This window comes from Pan troglodytes, chromosome 2, assembly GCF_028858775.2.
Source record: "Pan troglodytes isolate AG18354 chromosome 2, NHGRI_mPanTro3-v2.0_pri, whole genome shotgun sequence".
NCBI lineage: Eukaryota > Metazoa > Chordata > Mammalia > Primates > Hominidae > Pan > Pan troglodytes.
The window spans coordinates 45,625,345-45,645,950 of NC_086015.1; the positions used below are offsets into that span (position 1 = coordinate 45,625,345).

The 20,606-nt window shown below is 39.0% G+C and overlaps 1 protein-coding gene across 19 annotated transcripts in view; it reads right to left on the reverse strand.

The window, feature by feature from the left end:
- ULK4 (unc-51 like kinase 4) overlaps nt 1-20,606 on the reverse strand; it is a 714,793-nt gene that overhangs the window by 365,780 nt on the left and 328,407 nt on the right. For all 19 annotated transcript variants that reach the window (XR_010155166.1, XR_010155167.1, XM_063805611.1 and 16 more), the window contains one exon: nt 2,079-2,127. Coding sequence is in view for 17 of the 19 variants with exons in the window: in XM_063805611.1 (XP_063661681.1) it covers nt 2,079-2,127 (49 nt within the window). In the remaining 2 variants the exon portion in view is untranslated. The remainder of the gene's footprint in view (nt 1-2,078; nt 2,128-20,606) is intronic.

A 20,606-nucleotide genomic window follows, 5' to 3' on the forward strand; every position in this document is an offset into this window, starting at 1 on the left:
GGACAAGTAATAGTTCACAGGATAACTGCTACAAAGATATTTCATCGATTGAAAAATGTATTTCTACACAGAAAAAAGTTGAGATTATTCAACTCAAAAAAGACAAAAGTAGAATAGGAATTTAACAATGTTCTTCAAGGACATCAAACTCCTGCCTCATAAAGCAGTGATTTCCAACACTTTTCTTCTTTACTTTTTAGCAGCAAGATCTCTTTTTCAGATAATGTCCTATAAGAAATCTGAGCATGGAACTGTTCCGGTTAGAGAAAGAGCACCATCCCTGACATGCCTGCAAGGCCACAGGGCTCAGGACTGGCTAAAATGGTGATCTGGAGGGTAGATGTCACCTTCTACCCATTCCCTATGACAGCTATACCACAATGACAAGGGTTCAAATTGTGGCATAATCAATTATTTTAAAATGGTTTGTAAAATACAAAACATTTGTTGGGTGCTCAGTATACAGAGATTAATCAAGTATGAAGGTGTTCTGGTAACCTACCAAAAGGAATTTTTTATGTTGAGATTTTAGACCTTGAGATGATTGCCGAAAGATAAGGTAAGAACTTTCTGTCAGCCACAAAAGGAGTTATATTCATCTAACGGGTTAGAAGCCCTCCTTGCCACAGCAAAAGGATGAATCATGTAGACCCACTAAGGCCCATTCTAGCTCTAGGATGTCTATAAAATGAGTCTCTTTCCAAATGCATTCAAATGTGGCTGAGTTTGGACAGCTTTGGCTCTTGCCCCATACCCAACCATGTGGCCAAACTCAACAGTTTGCTAGACCACTGTCCTCCAAAACAAATTCAACTCCATAACAAATTGGCAAATAATGTGTATCTGACTGAAGATGGAAAGATACACATATCCATATCACTGGTGAAACTTTAACATCTCCATTAGAGAGCTCTTGATCATTTCTTCATCTGCCTCTTCTCTATCCTTTCTCTAAAATCCCTTTTTACAATTCTAAGCAACTCAGTCCAGGCTCTAACCTTACATGTTCCACTCATCAAGGCAGCTGTCATCTTGTCACCTGAACATGCTTTGGGAATAGTACCCATTCCCATCTCTACTCCCCATGCAATGCAAATAACTCAGCAAATCCACTCAGCTCTCCTGAAAATCTGCAGCTAAGAAAAATAAAGTTTTCACCATATGGACATGACAGCACACAAAGGATTTATAGAATAATATTTTAAGATGATTAAGGAAAGTTGATTTCCCATGTGTAGGGTTATCAGACTATCACAACTAATGCTCCCCTATTGATGACCAAGGTAAGTTAGGCTGATCTGGCTGGGGAAGTGCCCCCTCTGTCGTGCCTTGTGCTGTTACTGAGCTACGGAGGTAAAGTACTTAGGAAAAGAGAATAACATACCCAGGCACAAGAGAACCTTTCTTTGGCAATGGGCACTTGCTTGCAAGCACCAACTCAATTTTCAGCCTAATTCATAGATCTGTATTTGGTATAATTAGGGATTTATCAGAGACAAAGAAAGTTGACCCTGCATCCCATTTTATTCTCTACACACAGGAAACACAGAGGAAAGATTTTCTTTAACAGATGGTTTTAAATTAAACTGTATTCTGTGAACAGAAAAATGGTGTATGGAAGCTAAGCTATTCTAGGTTCTGAAGAAGACAACTTTCTGACCACAGGCATAAAACTGCTGATCTGGTACCCGGTAACTGCAAAGTCAGAGGGCTTCATACTCAGCACCAGAAAATTCATACTGAAGTGTAGCAATAATCATTCTTCCCTCTCTATACAAACCAACCTCAGATAAAGTAATCTATGTTAGAAAATATATATTGTGTAATACAACAGAGCTAAAATTTAAAAGATTTGTGGAAAGAAGGCAGTCATTAGCCAGTAGTCCTACATTAATTTCAGAGCTTGACATTCCTTTACAGATAAGAAAGCTGAAGTCCAAGGAGGTTAAGTGTGATGATGATGGACATACAATCCTTCAGGGCAGAGGCAGGGTTAGCAACACAGTCCTACAACATGGTTAAAATCTTTACAATTTCAAAATTTCATTTGAATTTCAAATGCACATTTCCGTTCTTACCAGAGTTACTTCAAAAATGAGTGGGATCAGTTTGCTTTCTTCCACAAGTCTGTTAAAAACAAGAAAAAAAGATAGGTGCATATTAGACAATTCATATTTGAACTGATGGCCTGATATAAAGCACCTCAGCCCCCATGTTTTATTGCTAAAATTCCATGATAAGAAATAGTATGATTAAACATTCTTTTCAAGACACTGAACTATAGCTATTAAACAAGAAATATGAGGCTTTTTTTGCAAGTGACTACTAGCTTAGCCTTATTGATGTGTAGCAAGTGAAATCTCAAATAGATTGGTATTTTTAATGCAGGGACTAAAATTCACAATTATTATAAAGACTATCAAAATAGGTAATATCAGCTGAAATAATGTAACCAACCCTCTCCGCACTGTTAAATCATAAAATGACACACTGTAATTTTTTATATATGCCTCATTAGCTGTCTTCTCAGCATTAAGAAATTAATGTATGATGAATTATAATGATCTTTAATTTTTAAAAAATTAGACACCAATCACCTGGTAGACACTAGGCACTTTCCCTCATCAAATCTAGTTATCAATTGTCATCAATTGTAATAGAAGAATTTTTTCATAAAAGAGAAAACAGCCTTGGTAAAACCTAAATCATTCAAAAGTCACAGTTTTGATTAAGAACAATATTTGTGACATCCAGGGAGGAGCCAAGATGGCCGAATAGAAACAGCTCTGGTCTGCAGCTCCCAGCAAGACCAACACAGAAGGCAGGTATTTCTGCATTTCCAACTGAGGTACCCAGTTCATCTCACTGGGACTGATTAGGCATTGGGTCCAACCCACAGAGAGATAGCAGAAGCAGGGTGGGGCGTCGTCTCACCAGGGAAGTGCAAGGGGCTGGGGACCTCCCTCCCCCAAGCCAAGGAAAGCCGTGAGGAACTGTGCTACCCGGCCTGGTTACTACGCTTTTCCCACGGTTTTTTCAATCTGCAGATCAGGAGATTCCCTCGTGTGCCTATGCCACCAAGGTCCTGGGTTTCAAGCACAAAACTGGGAGGCTGTTTGGGCATTCACCAAGCTAGTAGTAGCGGCAGGAGTTTTCTTTCATACCCGCCAGCACCTGGAACCCCATCTAGACAGAACCGTTCACTCCCCAGGGAAGGGGGCTGAAGCCAGGGAGTCAAGTGGTCTTGCTCCATGGGTCCCACTCCCACAGAGCCCAGCAAGCTAAGAACCATTGGCTTGAAATTCTCACTGCCAGCACAGCAGTCTGAAATTGACCTGGGATGATCTAGCTTGGTAGCGGAGGGGAATCTGCCATTACTGAGACTTTAGTAGGTGGTTTTTCCCTGACAGTGCTAAGGAGGCTGGGCAAGGCAAAGAAGCTGTGGCCAGACTGCTTCTCTAGATTCCTCCTCACTGGGCAGGGCATCTCTGAGCAAAGGTAGCAGCCCAAGTCAGGGGCTTACAGACAAAACCCCAATCTCCCTGGGACAGACCACCTGGGGGAAGGGGCAGCTGTGGGTACAGATTCAGCAGATTTCATTGTTCCTGCCTGCCAGCTCTGAAGAGAACAGCTGATGCTCTTGACAAGACGGATTCTCCCAGCACAGAGCACCAGCTCTGCTAAGGGACAGACTGCCTCCTCAAGTGGGTCCCTGACCCCAAGCCTCCTGACTGAGAGAAACCTCCCAACAGGGGTCGACAGACACCTCATACAGGAGAGCTCTGGCTGGCATCAGGCCGGTGCCCCTCTGGGACAAAGCTTCCTGAGGAATAAGCAGGCAGCAATCTTTACTGTTCTGCAGCCTCCACTGGTGATACTCAGGCAAACAGGGTCTGGAATGGACCTCCAGCAAACTGCAGTAGACCTGCAGAAGAGGGGCCTGACTGTTTGAAGAAAAACTAACAAACAGAAAACAACAACATCAACATCAACATAAAAAACCCCCACACAAAAACCCCATCCAAAGGTCATCAGCCTCAAAGATCAAAGGCAGATAAATCCATGAAGATGAGGAAAAGTCAGCACAAAAATGCTGAAAATTCCAAAATCCAGAATGCCTCTTCTCCTCCAAATGATTGCAACTCCTCTCCAGCAAGGGCACAAAACTGGATGGGGAATAAGTTTTACAAATTAACAGAAGTAGGCTTCAGAAGGCGGGTGATAACAAACTCCTCTGAACTAAAGCAGCATGTTCTAACCCAATGCAAGGAAGTTAAGAACCTTAATAAAAGGTTACAGGAACTGCTTACTAGAATAACCAGTTTAAAGAGAAACATAAATGACCTGATGGAGCTGAAAAACATAGCACGAGAACTTTGAGAAGCATACACAACTATCAATAGCTGAATAGATCAAGTGGAAGAAAGTATATCAGAGATGGAAGATCAATTTACTAAAATAAGGCATGAAGAAAAGATTAGAGAAAAAAGAAGGAAAAGGAACGAACAAAGCCTCCAAGAAATATGGGACTATGTGAAAAGACCAAACCTATGATTGACTGGTATACCTGAAAGTGATAGGGAGAATGGAACAAAGTTAAAAAACATATTTCAGGATATTATCCAGGAGAACTTCCCCACCATAGCAAGATAGGCCAACATTCAAATTCAGGAACTACAGAGAACACAACTAAGATACTCCTCAAGAAGAACAACTCCAAGAAACATAATCATCAGATTCTCCAAGGTTGAAATGAAGGAAAAAATGTTAAAGGCAGCCAGAGAGAAAGGTCAGGTTACCAACAAAGAGAAGCCCATCAGACTAACAGCGGATCTCTCTGCAGAAATACTATAAGCCACAAGAGCGTGGGGGCCAACATTCAACATTCTTAAAGAAAAGAATTTTCAACCCAGAATTTCATATCCAGCCAAACTAAGCTCCATAAGTGAAGGAGAAATAAAATCCTTTCCGGATGAGCAAATGCTGAGGGATTTTGTCACTACCAGGCCTGCTTTACAAGAGCTCCTGAAGGAAGCACTAAATATGGAAAGGAAAAACTGGTACCATCCACTGCAAAAACACACCAAAATATAAAGACCAATGACACTATGAAGAAATTGCATCAACTAATATGCAAAATAACCAGCTAGCATCATGATGACAGGATCAAATTCACACAGAACAATATTAACCTTAAATGTAAAAGGGTTCAATGCCCCAATTAAAAAACACTGACTGGCAAATTAGATAAAGAGTCAAGACCCATTGGGGTGCTGTATTCAGGAGACCCATCTCACATGCAAAGACAAACATGGGCTCAAAATAAAGGGATGGAGGAATATTTACCAAGCAAATGAAAATAAAAAAAAAAAAGCAGGGGTTGCAATCCTAGTCTCTAGGATTTAAAATAGACTTTAAACCAACAAAGATCAAAAAAGACAAAGAAGGGCATTACATAATGGTAAAGGGATCAATGCAACAAGAAGAGCTACCTGTGCTAAATATATATGCACCCAATACAGGAGGACCCAGATTCATAAAACAAGTTCTTAGAGACCTACAAAGAGAAGCAGACTCCCAATAATAATAGTGGGAGACTTTAACACCCCACTGTCAATATTAGACCAACAAGACAAAAAATTAACAAGGATATTCAGGACTTGAACTCAGCTCTGGACCAAGTGGACCTAATAGATATCTACAGAACTCTCCACCACAAATCAACAGACTGTACATTCTTCTCAGTGCCACATAGCATGTATTTTAAAATTGACCACATAATTAGAAGTAAACACTCCTCAGCAAATGCAAAAGAATGGAAATCATAACAAACAGTATCTCAGACCACAGTGCAATCAAATTCAGGATTAAGAAATTCACTCAAAACGACATAACTACATGGAAACTGAACAACCTGCTCCTGAACGACTACTGGGTAAATAACGAAATGAAGGCAGAAATAAAGTTATTTGAGACCAATGAAAACAAAGACACAATGTACCAGAATCTCTGGGACACAGCTAAAGCAGTGCTTACAGGGAAATTTATAGCAGCAAATGCCCACAGGAAAAAAACGGGAAAGATCTAAAATCGACACCCTAACATCATAATTAAAAAAACTAGAGAAGCATGAGCAAACAAATTCAAAAGCTAGGAGATGACAAGAAATACCTAAGATCAGAGCAGAACTGGAAGAGATGGAGACATGAAAAACCCTTCAAAATAATCAATTAATCCAGGAGCTGGTTTTCAGAAAAGATTAGCAAAACAGATGGAACACTAGCTAGACTAATAAAAAGAGAGAAGAATCAAATAGACACAACAAAAAATGACACAAGGGACATCACCACTGATCCCACAGAAATACAAACTACCATCAGAGAATACTACAAAAACCTCTATGCAAATAAACTAGAAAATCTAGAAGAAATGGATAAATTCCTGCGCACATACACCCTCCCAAGACTAAACCATGAAGAACTCGAATCCCTGAATAGACCAATAAGAAGATCTGAAATTGAGGGAGTAATTAATAACCTACTGGCCAAAAAGAGCCCAGGACCAGACAAATTCACAGCCGAATTCTACCAGAGGTACAAAGAGGAGCTGGTACCATTCCTTCTGGAACCATTTCAAACAATAGAAAAAGGACTTCTCCCTAACTCATTTTATGAGGCTAGCATCATCCTGATACCAAAACCTGGCAGAGACACAACAAAAACAACAACAAAAAATTTCAGGTCAATATCCCTGATGAACATCAATGTGAAAATCCTCAATAAAATACTGGCAAACTGAACCCAGCAGCACATCAAAAAGCTTATCCACCACGATCAAGTTGGCTTCATCCCTGGGATGCAAGGCTGGTTCAACATACGCACATCTATAAATGTAATCCATCATATAAAAATAACAAATGACAAAACCACATGATTATCTCAATAGATGCAGAAAAGGCCTTCAGTAAGATTCAACATCCCTTCATGCTAAAAACTCTCAATAAACTAGGTATTGATGGAACGTATGTCAAAATAATAAGCGCTATGTATGACAAACCTATAGCCAATATAATATCGAATGGGTAAAAGCTGGAAGCATTCCCTTTGAAAACCGGCACAAGACAAGGATGCCCTCTCTCACCACTCCTATTCAACACAGTATTGGAAGTTCTGGCTGGGGCAATCAGGCAAGAGAAAGAAATAAAGGGTATTCAAATAGGAAGAGAGGAAGTCAAATTGTCTCTGTTCGCAGATGACATTTTTATATATTTAGAAAACCCCATCATCTCAGCCCAAAAATTCCTTAAGCTGATAGCAACTTCAGCAAAGTCTCAGGATATAAAATTAATGTGCAAAAATCACAAGCATTCCTATACACTAACAATAGACAAGCAGAGAGCCAAATCATGAATGAACTCCCATTCACAATTGCTACAAAGAAAATAAAATACTTAGAAATACAACTTACAAGGGATGTGAAGGACCTCTTCAAGGAGAACTACAAACCACTGCTCAAGAAAATAAGAGAGGACACAAACAAATGGAAAATCATTCCATGCTCATGGATAGGAAGAATCAACATCATGAAAATGGCCATACTGCCCAAAGTAACTTATAGATTCCATATTACTCCTATCAAGCTACCATTGACTTTCTTCATGGAATTAGAAAAAACTATTTTAAATTTCATATGGAACCAAAAAAGAGCCTGTAGAGCCAAGACAATCCTAAGCAAAAAGAACAAAGCTGGAGGCATCATGCTATCTGACTTCAAACTATACTAAAAGGCTTCAGTAACCAAAACAGCATGGTGCTGGTACCTAAACAGATATATAAACCAATGGAACAGAACAGAGACCTCAGAAATAACATCACCCATCTACAACCATCTGATCTTCAACAAACCTGACAAAAACAAAAATGGGGAAAGGATTCCCTATTTAATAAATGGTGCTCAGAAAACTGGTTAGCCACATGCAGAAAACTGAAACTGAACCCCTTCCTTACACTTTATACAAAAATTAACTCGAGATGGACTATATAGTTACATGTAAAACCCAAAACCATAAAAATCCTAGAAGAAAATCCAGGCCATACGATTCAGGACATAGGCATGGGCAAAGACTTAATGACTAAAACACCAAAAGCAATAGCAACAAAAGCCAAAATTGACAAATGGGATCTAATCAAACTAAAGAGCTCTGCAAAGCAAAAGAAACTACCATCAGAGTGAAAAGGCAACCAACAGAACGGGAGAAAATTTTTGCAATTTTTCTGTGTGACACAGGTCTAACAGCCAGAATCTACAAAGAACTTAAACAAATTTACAAGAAAAAAACAAACAACCCCAACAGAAAAGGCGAAGGGTATGAACAGACACTTCTCAAAAGAAGACATTTATGTGGCCAACAAACATATGAAAAAGAGCCATCATCACTGGTCATTAGAGAAATGCAAATCAAAATCACAATGAGATACGATCTCAAGCCAGTTGGAATGGCAATTATTAAAAAGTCAGGAAACACCAGATACTGGCAAGGCTGTGGAGAAATAGGAACACTTTTACACTGTTGGTGGGAGTGTAAATTACTTCAACCATTTAGAAAGACAGTGTGGCAATTCCTCAAGGATCTAGAACCAGAAATACCATTTGACCCATTTGGGTATATACCCAAAGGATTGTATATCATTCTGCTATAAAGACACATGCACACATATGTTTACTGCAGCACTATTTACAATAGTAAAGACTTGAAACCAACCCAAATGCCCATCAATGATAGACTGGATAAAGAAAATGTGGCTCATATACACCATGGAATGCTATGCAGCCATGAAAAGTAGGAGTTCATGTCCTTTGCAGGGACATGAAGCTGGAAACCATCATTCTCAACAAACTAACACAGGAACAGAAAGCTAAACGCTGCATGTTCTCACTCATAAATGGAAGTTAAACAATGAGAACACATGGACACAAGGAGGGGAACATCATACACCAGGGCCTGTTGGGGAGTGGAGGGAAAGGGGAGGGAGAACATTAGGACAAATACCTAATGCATGCAGAGCTTAAAACCGAGATGATGGGTTGATAGGTGCAGCAAACCACCATGGTACATGTATACCTATGTAACAAACTTGCATGTTCTGCACATGTACCCGCAAACTTAAAATTTTAAAAAGAACAATATTTGAATCTCTAAATACTCTTTTAGTCCAGGGTTCAGAAAAGATTTTTTCCATAACAGTCCAAATAGTTAATAGCCCAAATATTTCAGGCTTTGCAGGCCACACTGTCTCTATAGCAACTACTCAACTCTGTCATCATAAAGTAAAAGCAGCCATAAAGAATATAGAAAGAAATAAACACTATGTTGAATAGGCAAACCCCATCGTCTCAGCCCAAAATCTCCTTAAGCTGATAAGCAACTTCAGCAAAGTCTCAGGATACAAAATCAATGTACAAAAATCACAAGCATTCCTATACACCAACAACAGATGAACAGAGAGCCAAATCATGAGTGAACTCCCATTCACAATTGCTTCAAAGAGAATAAAATACCTAGGGATCCAACTTACAAGGGATGTGAAGGACCTCTTCAAGGAGAACTACAAACCACTGCTCAAGGAAATAAAAGAGGATACAAACAAATGGAAGAACATTCCATGCTCATGGGTAGGAAGAATCAATATCGTGAAAATGGCCATACTGCCCAAGGTAATTTACAGATTCAATGCCATCCCCATCAAGCTACCAATGACTTTCTTCACAGAATTGGAAAAAACGACTTTCAAGTTCATATGGAACCAAAAAAGAGCCCGCATCGCCAAGTCAATCCTAAGCCAAAAGAACAAAGCTGGAGGCATCACGCTACCTGACTTCAAACTATACTACAAGGCTACAGTAACCAAAACAGCATGGTACTGGTACCAAAACAGAGATATAGATCAATGGAACAGAACAGAGCCCTCAGAAATAACGCTGCTTACCTACAACTATCTGATCTTTGACAAACCTGAGAAAAACAAGCAATGGGGAAAGGATTCCCTATTTAATAAATGGTGCTGGGAAAACTGGCTAGCCATATGTAGAAAGCTGAAACTGGATCCCTTCCTTACACCTTATACAAAAATCAATTCAAGATGGATTAAAGATTTAAACGTTAGACCTAAAACCATAAAAACCCTAGAAGAAAACCTAGGCATTACCATTCAGGACATAGGCATGGGCAAGGACTTCATGTCCAAAACACCAAAAGCAATGGCAACAAAAGACAAAATTGACAAATGGGATCTAATTAAACTAAAGAGCTTTTGCACAGCAAAAGAAACTACCATCAGAGTGAACAGGCAACCTACAACATGGGAGAAAATTTTCACAACCTACTCATCTGACAAAGGGCTAATATCCAGAATCTACAATGAACTCAAACACATTTACAAGAAAAAAACAAACAACCCCACCAAAAAGTGGGCGAAGGACATGAACAGACACTTCTCAAAAGAAGACATTTATGCAGCAAAAAAACACATGAAAAAAGGCTCATCATCACTGGCCATCAGAGAAATGCAAATCAAAACCACAATGAGATACCATCTCACACCAGTTAGAATGGCAATCATTAAAAAGTCAGGAAACAACAGGTGCTGGAGAGGATGTGGAGAAATAGGAACACTTTTACACTGTTGGTGGGACTGTAAACTAGTTCAACCACTGTGGAAGTCAGTGTGGCGATTCCTCAGAGATCTAGAACTAGAAATACCATTTGACCCAGCCATCCCATTACTGGGTATATACCCAAAGGACTATAAATCATGCTGCTATAAAGACACATGCACACGTATGTTTATTGTGGCATTATTCACAATAGCAAAGACTTGGAACCAACCCAAATGTCCAACAATGATAGACTGGATTAAGAAAATGTGGCACATATACACCATGGAACACTATGCAGCCATAAAAAATGATGAGTTCATGTCCTTTGTAGGGACATGGATGAAATTGGAAACCATCATTCTCAGTAAACTATCGCAAGAACAAAAAACCAAACACCGCATATTCTCACTCATAGGTGGGAATTGAACAATGAGATCACATGGACACAGGAAGGGGAATATCACACTCTGGGGACTGTGGTGGGGATGGGGGAGGGGGGAGGGATAGCATTGGGAGATATACCTAATGCTAGATGACGAGTTAGTGGGTGCAGTGCACCAGCATGGCACATGTATACATATGTAACTAACCTGCACAATGTGCACATGTACCCTAAAACTTAAAGTATAATTAAAAAATAATAATAATAAATAAAAAATAAAAAAATAAAAAAATAAAAAAAGAAATAAATAAACATGGGTGTGTTCCAATAAAACTTTATTTATAAACAACAGGCAGTGGGCCATGTTTAGGGGAAAGCTATAGTTTGCAGGTTACCGCTTCAGTCCAAAAAATAAAATATAATCATATTCCTTTCTACTATTTTATTAGAATTTTGTATGATAAATTACAGAGCTTAAGACAAACATGTTACATATATTGTAGGTATGTGTAGTTTGTCTATTTCACAGAAAACACCAGATATTTAATAGTATGATTAAATGCTCACGGATAGAAAGGGAATTTTAACATCTGGCCTCCCAGGAGCTTATTTGTCTATGATAATACATTGATAAAAGAAAAGCCTATGAGACTAACCAAAAAAGATCACAGTGTTTACATACACTTGTGAAGGGAAAATGAGATACAGAGATTTACCAAAGATTGAAGCACTTAGAAAGTCCACCTTGATGTCTAGCAAAAAAAAATGTGATTACTATTCATTGCAGCATTATCCATAATAGACAAGATATGGAAACAACCTAAATGACCATCACTGGATGAATGAATAGAAAAAAATGCAGCATATGTACACAATGGAATACTCATCAGCCTTAAAGAAACAAGAAACTCTCATTTGTGACGATAAGGATGAACTATCCTAAGTGAAGTAAGTCAAGCACAGAAAAACAAATACTACATCATTTCACTTATATGTAGACTCTAAAAAAGTCAAACTCAAGAGAATTAGAGGGTAGAATGGTGGTTACCAGAGTGGGAAGGTGTGGACAAGAAAAGGAAAGATATAAATCAAAGGGTACAAAGTTAAGTTAGACAGGAGAAATAAGTTAGTTAATAATAATGTAGTATGTATTTCAAAATTATTACAAGAGTAGATTTTAAGTGTTCCCACCACAAAGAAATGATAAGCACGTGAAGTGATGGACATGTTAATTAGCCTGATTTACTCACTCCACAAAGTATACACATATCATAACATTACACTCTATGCCATAAATACACAATTATAATTGTCAGTTAAAAACAATTTTAAATAAATGATGTTGATAAACTTTAAAAATAAATAAATGTGATCACTTCTGTAGTTTCAATGAAAAAAGTTTTGGTGACAAATGTTAAGTTCATTTATATTTTCTCTCTTTTCTGGGCAATTGAATGAAGGCTCAGATGTGAGGCTGAGGCTCCTTACATCATGCCTAGGTAGGACAGGAAACGCGCAGACTCAAAACCACGAACAACTTCAGGTCCAGCACATTCACAGTCTTCTTCCTCAGTTTCCTTAAATTTGTCTTCTTAAGTTTTTATGATTTATACTATTATTAGGCCTGGGCTAAAATAGCCAAGCACATACATCTCAGAGTTCCCCTGGCAACCGAGGCCAATGAAGTCAGAAGAATATAAATGCCACGACTTCTCCAATGGTACCTGGACGATCCAGAGCATCACTCACAACACCGGCCCTTTAACAGTAGTATTTTAAACTATATTCTACTAAGGCATAACCACACAAAACTATCTTAATTCCTTCTTAAGAACTGCAGCTAGTTCTTCTCCAGGTCTCTGCATGATGCGCACGCTGGCCTGAATTACCTCTTAAGTCTCTTTGACTATAAATGCTAACATTCCATTCTCACATTCTTCTGAATACAATATACCATAACAATTTTTGTTCTTTGACTAATTATGTAGCTCTAAACATAATTTAGAGCTACATAAATTATTCCTGGGTAAATAAAAAGAGAATTCAAGCTAAGTAATTTTTTTTAGTTAAAAAAAATTTCTGTATTGTTTTCTATGACTTATGAACTCACCTCAAATGTAATTTCAACGGACGGATGTTAAAGCAAGTAAGGAAGAAGGGTGGCTGCAAACATTTACAATTCTCTAAGGCAGAATTTTTCTAAATTGTGAGAGGTGATCAATAAGTGGACAATGAGATGAGTTTACTGGGTATTGACTAGCATGTTTTTAATTAAAAGAATAAAACAGAATATCCAAGGGTATTGCACATAGTATTGTTCTGTAATGTACTGAGTGGTAGCATAAAATGCTTTTTTTAAACCATGAATTGAATAACTTTTGATAAAACATCTGATATCCACGGATTTAAGGAGATTGCTTTAGAGACAATATTCATTTGTTTTTCAGTAATTTCTTAAATTGTGGTTTTAAAAAATCGGTCTCCTTACTTTAAGCATCTCCTCTCACACAAGCATAGGTCCAATTGGTGGAGACAGTGATCAAACCCCAACGCACTCTGAATTGTGGCGCCATCTACTCAGCGCACCCTTCATTTGATGCAGTACTTTGGAGAGCAGCTCCAGTGCTCAGGCCTCGCAGAGGCCAAGGAGGATGAGGCTTACCACTAAAAAAAAGTTGATGTTGCTGATTTCCAGAGAATTATCAGACAACAAGTATTCAATAATCATAGCAGATCTTAGAAAATAATGACGCAAAAGACTCTTTCACTATCGGGCTCTGTTGTGGTTCGCCACCATGACTTAAATCATCTGTCATTTTACTACATGGGCTTGTTATATCCTAAATCCGAAAAGAATGAAATGTCTGTAATTTACAGACAGCCTGAAGGACAAGAAGTGAGGAGATTTACCTAAATTTTTTTAAACCAAAACCAAACAAAATGAAGACCTTTTTGAAATTATCCCTGATCTTCAAAGGATTGTCAACATATTAACTATGTTACAGTATACTTTTCTTCCTTTATTTTAGCCAGCTAAGCACACTGTGTTTAAGTAACTCCAGATGAGTAAACTAAAATATACTGCACTTCCCAAATGCAGTTTCCAGGACCACTTTATCCTGGGGTTGGTTGGTTTGTTTCCCCTTTAATGGTGCCATTTAATGACAGATTTCATGTGGTTAAAGAGTCTCCCTTACAAAGTTTGGGTTCAGAAACGATTTTGTATATCTGTGGTTTATATTATTAACAAAGGAGGTAGTGTTTCAATTACCAAGTTTGGAATAAACTTATAAAAACTTTAAGAATACATTATTTCACACTCTAACTCCCTCCTGTGCCTAAATGTTACCCTTAATGTTGGAAAAAATTTTTTTAATTTATTAATGTTTGATAGTCCAAGTGTCAATACACAATATTTTAAATGTCATGTATTTAAGTACTATTTAAATAAACTATGTATTTAAATTAGGATAATTATTTAGTTGAGATTCATCTATGGAAGCTACAAGCACAAATTGATCTTAAGATGATTGTGTCACGAAATGCGCTGTGATTATTAAATAATTAAAATGCAAATTTTAAAGAATGAGTCAATACTTTTCATGTAAGAAAGTACATTGCTTTTTTTTTTTTTTTTTGAGATGGAGTCTCGCTGTCGCCCAGGCTGGAGTGCAGTGGTGCAATCTCGGCTCACTGCAAGCTCTGCTCCCAGGTTCTCGCCATTCTCCTGCCTCAGCCACCTGAGTAGCTAGGACTACAGGCGCCCGCCACCATGTCTGGCTAATTTTTTTTGTACTTTTAGTAGAGACAGGGTTTCACCATGTTAGCCAGATGGTCTCGATCTCCTATCCTCGTGATCCACCCGCCTCGGCCTCCCAAAGTGCTGGGATTATAGGCGTGAGCCACCGTGCCCGGCCAAAAGTACACTTGCTTTTGAGGTAAAGTCATAGCAGTGGCCTATGGAATATGGTGGCCTTGGTCTTTCTCTATTTTCTGGCACAGCTGTATTTCATGTCCATTGAAAACAAAAGCTAAATATAAAGTAAATCTGATAATATTTAGATATAAATTACTAGCTGCAATTTAGGAAAAGTAGGAATAAGGAGATTAACTTCATTTATATTCAGAGAGATAAAGAAGTGGGTTGAGCTAAATTTCACACCATTATTAACATTTTCTAACTTTCCTTTAAAATTTAAAACTTTTGCCTCAAGGCCATGTAGGGATGAACGAAGAATAAAATTAAGAGGAATGAAGTCTCTCTGTCCTACCCCCACCTTAGTCCTATTTATTCAGAGAGCAGAGGAATCAGGAGAAGGGAGAGGTAAATAAAGAAGGGAAAGAATCTCTGCCTGTTCTGAGCTCAGTTTTGCAGGACAAAGACATTAGCTCCCCCAAGAGTGACAGGGCAGGTCCATGGAGATCACTGGGTTGGTCCATGGAGCTGCCCCATCTTAGGTTCCCTTGCTTGCTTGCAGTTTTTATCTACTCATAAAAAGAGTAGACAAGACACATGAAGCAAGACACATGACACAAGAGGCGTTAAGTCCAGATCCACTGTCTTTGAGCCCCCATCCGGCAAGGACACACTGTCATCTCCAAAGGGATTCTCCATCTCCATCTACGCTCTCTGCCTTTCGGGCATCCACCTTGTCATGCAGTTCTTACTTAGATAGAGACTTGATTTTCTGGCAACTACCTCAGTATTTAATTTATGATTAACATTACTGAGCTCTTGCTATGGGCTAATCTTATAAACTCAAAGTCCATGCCCTCAAACTCCAGAGTCAAGCAGGTTAACAGATATACAAACAAATATAAAAGTAGAATTAACTTCTATCACAGATATGCATGTATGCACAGGATGTAAGGGAACAGACACGAAGAAAACCTAGCTAGCCCATACTGGTGAGAGGAGGTGTTCGTGAGCCTTGAAAGACCGTAGGAATTGGCCAGTTATGATGTGGGGAGGGGCAGGCATGATAGAGGAGGGTAAGGAGGACTACCAGGAGAGCATTGTAAAAGGTCAGTGTGACAGATGGAACAGAATGATACAGCCTTGAATGCCATGCTAAGAAATGCTAAGAAGTTTGGGTTTTACCCTAAAGGTTATGGGTAACCTCCAAGGATTTTAAGCAAAATGACACAGAAAGATTTGCTGTTCAAACTCCAATCTGATTGTAACAGGAAAAATGAACTGGAAGAAGTGTAGTCTAGAACACTGCTATTCAAAGTGTGGTCTGCAGACCAAAGATAGCCTACAAACTGTCACAGGTCTATGACAAGATAACTACAGAAATCTGAAAGATCGTTTATTTCTGTCGGCTCTAATGATAAAAAATTTGAAGTTTGTGACAGTTTTAAAATATGGCCCCACCAAAATATAAAAAACAGGATATTTATACAGTACTGCCCCATAAGATATTTATAATATCTGAGAAACCTGGCAGACACCACAAAGGGAGCAAGTTTCACATCACAGTCATAAGACATATCCCCATGGTATACACTCCAATATGATGCACTGAGGAGGGGACAGCATCACTTCCATGTTATTCTTGCCAAAAATGCATGACCTCAATCTAATCACGGAAAAACATGAGACAAACTTAAATGGAGGAGCATCTTACAAAGTAACTACCTAGTACACAAAAACGTATTATGGTTATGAAAGACAAGAAAAGGCTGAGGAACTGTTCCAGACTAAGGAGACATGAGAAACAAACGTAATGTGGGATCCTAGATTAAATCCTGAACCAGAAAAAGTATATTAGTTGGAAAATGGGTGAAATTGGAATATGATCTACAGTTCGGTTAACAGTATATCAATGTTAATTTCCTGATTTTGATAACTGATAACCGTTCTATGGTTATGTAACATGTTAACATTAGTGAAAGCTGGCTGAAGGACACATGGAAATTCTTTGTACTACTTTGACTCTGTAAGGTTAAAATTATTTGAAAGTTTAAGTTTTTTAAAATGACTTCTGATTTATTTGACTCTTCTCTCAGAAGAAGGATTTGTGTCTTCTTCCTGTGAGTCTGGGCAAGTTTAGGACTGCTTTGACCAAGAAAGTGGCATAGAAGTGACACTTTCTATGTGCCTATATTCTGTGTGTCTTTTTTGAATTTCATCTTTATAGTGTTTTATAAAAATATTCTAGTTACCTTTTGCTGCATAACTAGCTACTCCAAACTTAGTGGCATAAAGCAATAACCATTTTATGAAGGTCATGGATTCTGTGGGTCATGAATTTCGGCAGGACACAGTGGGGATGACTTGTCTTTGTTTCATGACGTTTGCGGCCTCAGCTGGGAAGACACAAAGGCTGTGGGGGATGGGAACAGCTGGGGGTTGTGATCACCTGAAGGTTTCCTCACTCACACTTCTGGCACCTGGGCTGGGATGATTCAAGGAAGGCTCAGTTAATTCTGTTGACTGGAGCATCTATCTATAGCTGCATTCTCCATGCAGCTTGGCCTCTCTCTGCATGATAGCTGGGTGCCAAGAGGAAGCATCCAAGGAGTAGGCTTTCAAAGAGAACCAGATGGCTTTTCTAACCTAGCTTTGGAGGTCATAAGATCACTTCTATTGTGTTCTAAGTGGGCATGCGCAAGTTATGAAGGCAGTCCAGATTCAAATGGAGTGTAACTAGACTCCACCTCTTGATGGAGTATGGCACAGCTACAATACAGAAGGGCATGTGGAATGGGAAATATTATTACAGACATTTTTGTAAAATATGATCTACTACAGTATGAGTCTGCAACAAATAGAAAAATTTAAAACTGCTTCTTTGGCCGGGCATGGTGGCACATGCCTATAATCCCAGCTCTGTGGGAGGCCAAGGTGGGCAGATCACTTGAGCACCAAGAGTTTGAGACCAGCCTGGGCAACATGGAGAAAGCCGGTCTCTACAAAAAAATATATATAAAAATTAGCCAGGCATAGTGGTGGGTGCCTGTAATTCCAGCTACTCAGGAGGCTGAGGTAGAAGGATCACCTGAGCCCAGGGAGGTCGAAATTGCAGTAAGTCAGTAAGTTGTGATAATGCCACTGTTCAATGTCTCAAATAAATAAATAACTGCTTCCTCACCAGTCTGAGTAGCAGTAGCCTACGTAACCAGAGAGACCAGTTAATAGGCCACTACAGCAATCTAAGGGGGACACCAATGGGGCCTTGTATTAGTTTTCTATTGCTGCCTAACAAATTCCCACAAACATAGCAGCTTAAGGCAATACCCATTTATTACTCCAATGTCCTACAGGTCAGAAGTCCATCTCAGCATGGCTGGTTAACCATATCAGGATACCACAAAGCTGGAATCATTGTGTCAGCTGGGCTAAGTTCCAGTCTGGAGGCTGGAGGTGGAGGGGATACATTTTCAAACTCATTCTTATTGTTGGCAGAATTCAGTTCCTTGCAGTTGTAGGGCTGAAGTCCTCATTTCCTTGCTGCTGCCAGCTAGGGATCTCTCTCAGCTCCTAGAGCCACACATATCCCTTACTATGTGGCCCTCTCCTTCTCTAAACCAGCGAGTGAGCATCTCCTCCACGTCAAATCCTTCTCAAGCCTCAAATCTCTTGGACTTCTCTGTCTCTGACCTCTAGACCACATTTAAAGGGCTCTTACGATTGGTCAGGCCCACCCAGATAATCTCCATATTTTAAGGTCAATTAATTTGCAACCTTAATTACATCTGCAATATCCCTCATAACAGCACTAAATTAGTGTTTAATTGACTGGAAGTTGCTATAGATACACCAGTGGCTGGAAATCTCCAAGGCCATCTTGCAGTTCTGCCTACCAGAGCCTGAACTTGCCCCTGATCCCAGTTCCCTTCCCCCTGCCTCCTTTCTTAAAAGTAATGCATATTTGGTTCTCTGAATAAGCTGCTTCTGGCCTACTTGTGTACCAACCAAAATAGAAGCTGGGCTTTGTTTAGCTTTCCAACAATGCTAGTTAGGAGGTTCAGATTTCATATTTGCTCAGCAACTGACTGAGCACTAGACTACAAGCAAAGGTTTTTTGTTTACATAATTTACCAGTCTAGTGGACCAAGGACAGTCATTTTAAATTGAAAATCTCTAACATCAAGCTGAATTTCAAATTTTTGGATCAGTGAATCAGCTTCAAAAAGAAACAGTTTCATAATGTTTAGCTATGGTATGATATTATGTCTACCCTGAAAGCAATAACATTTGTAACATTTCTCCTTGAAATGTTTGTCCTTGCCTGCAATTCTTGCTAATTCTGCAGAGAACTGGCAGAAGTCTTACCATTAAGGTACATATATAGGGAGTTATTTTTCACACAAAAAAAGGAGGGCAGGGTTGAGATTTCAGCAGCGTTAGTATAAATAAATTTTAGAACTGGTCATTGTACAAAGATCTACAGCGTCCTCCTTATGGACAGGCATTACACTTTTTCCCTAAGGAAGTTTATACTCCAGTAGGCACAAAACGTACATAAAAATAACCTAATCCAAGTTATAAGACTGACTGCTTAATTTACTGAGAAAGTCTTAGAATTAAGTTAGAATATGAAGCTATACTAGTAATATATCTCTGATTTAGGGAAATCATCCATTGCCTACCAGCATTAAAAATATGGATTTTAGTAAGACAATTTTGGTTAGGTTAAAAGCAAATACTTTCCAACAGAATGGAGATTTTAAATGTAAACAGAATAATTTTACGTTGCATTAATAACTTTGTAAAATGCTTTTACACTTATTACCTCAATAGATGTCCAATACAGCCCTGTAATATTCCACATCTGTTGAACAAAATAAGGCCATGGAGTGTTTCGACCAGAGAGAGTACAAAAGGAGAAATGGGAAAGCCGAAGTCAAGAGGATCTCCATACAGTGTGCAGGACTCTTTTATGAAGCACCTCTGACTCCTTCCAACCCTGGTTGCTATGATGTGGTTGCAAGTCCTGTTTCGTCCAGGGCTTTACAGAAATTGTCCCTACATCATGGTCTGTAATGCTCCTGCTACCCAGCTGAGGGCTTTGGCCTCTCACTCCCACATTCTGTCCAGTGCTTTCCATTCTTTCTGGGTCCTGAGCCTTCACTCTCTCTCTGAACCTCGTCGCTCTGCAGCTGGCCACCTTTCTCTAATGATTCTTTGAATCTTTGGCATTCTCCCCAAGACATGATTCTGTATTCATCCCACAGCTTCCCAGTTTGAAACCACATGTAAGAAGCATGCTCACATGTAAGAGGTATGCACATCGTTGCACCAGAGCTGGAAGGGGAGTGAACAGGAAGAGGCAGTATCAGTAAGAGAAAGAATTGACAGTGGCAGAGACCAAAGGCAAGTCCCTAAGAGGACCACTAGATTGTACCAGCATTTCTTTTCTCCTACAGATACAAACCCAATAATAAAAAACAGAAATTCCATATTTTTAAAAATTATTTTCCATTTAATGAACATGCTTACTTCCTAAAGTAATTTTTTTGGTCCGGATAACTTAATGGAATACAAGAGATTTTTTGTTTTGGAATCTACCTGAAATCAAGCTAAGATTTCTCTCTCTTCATTCACTTGATAAACATTTGT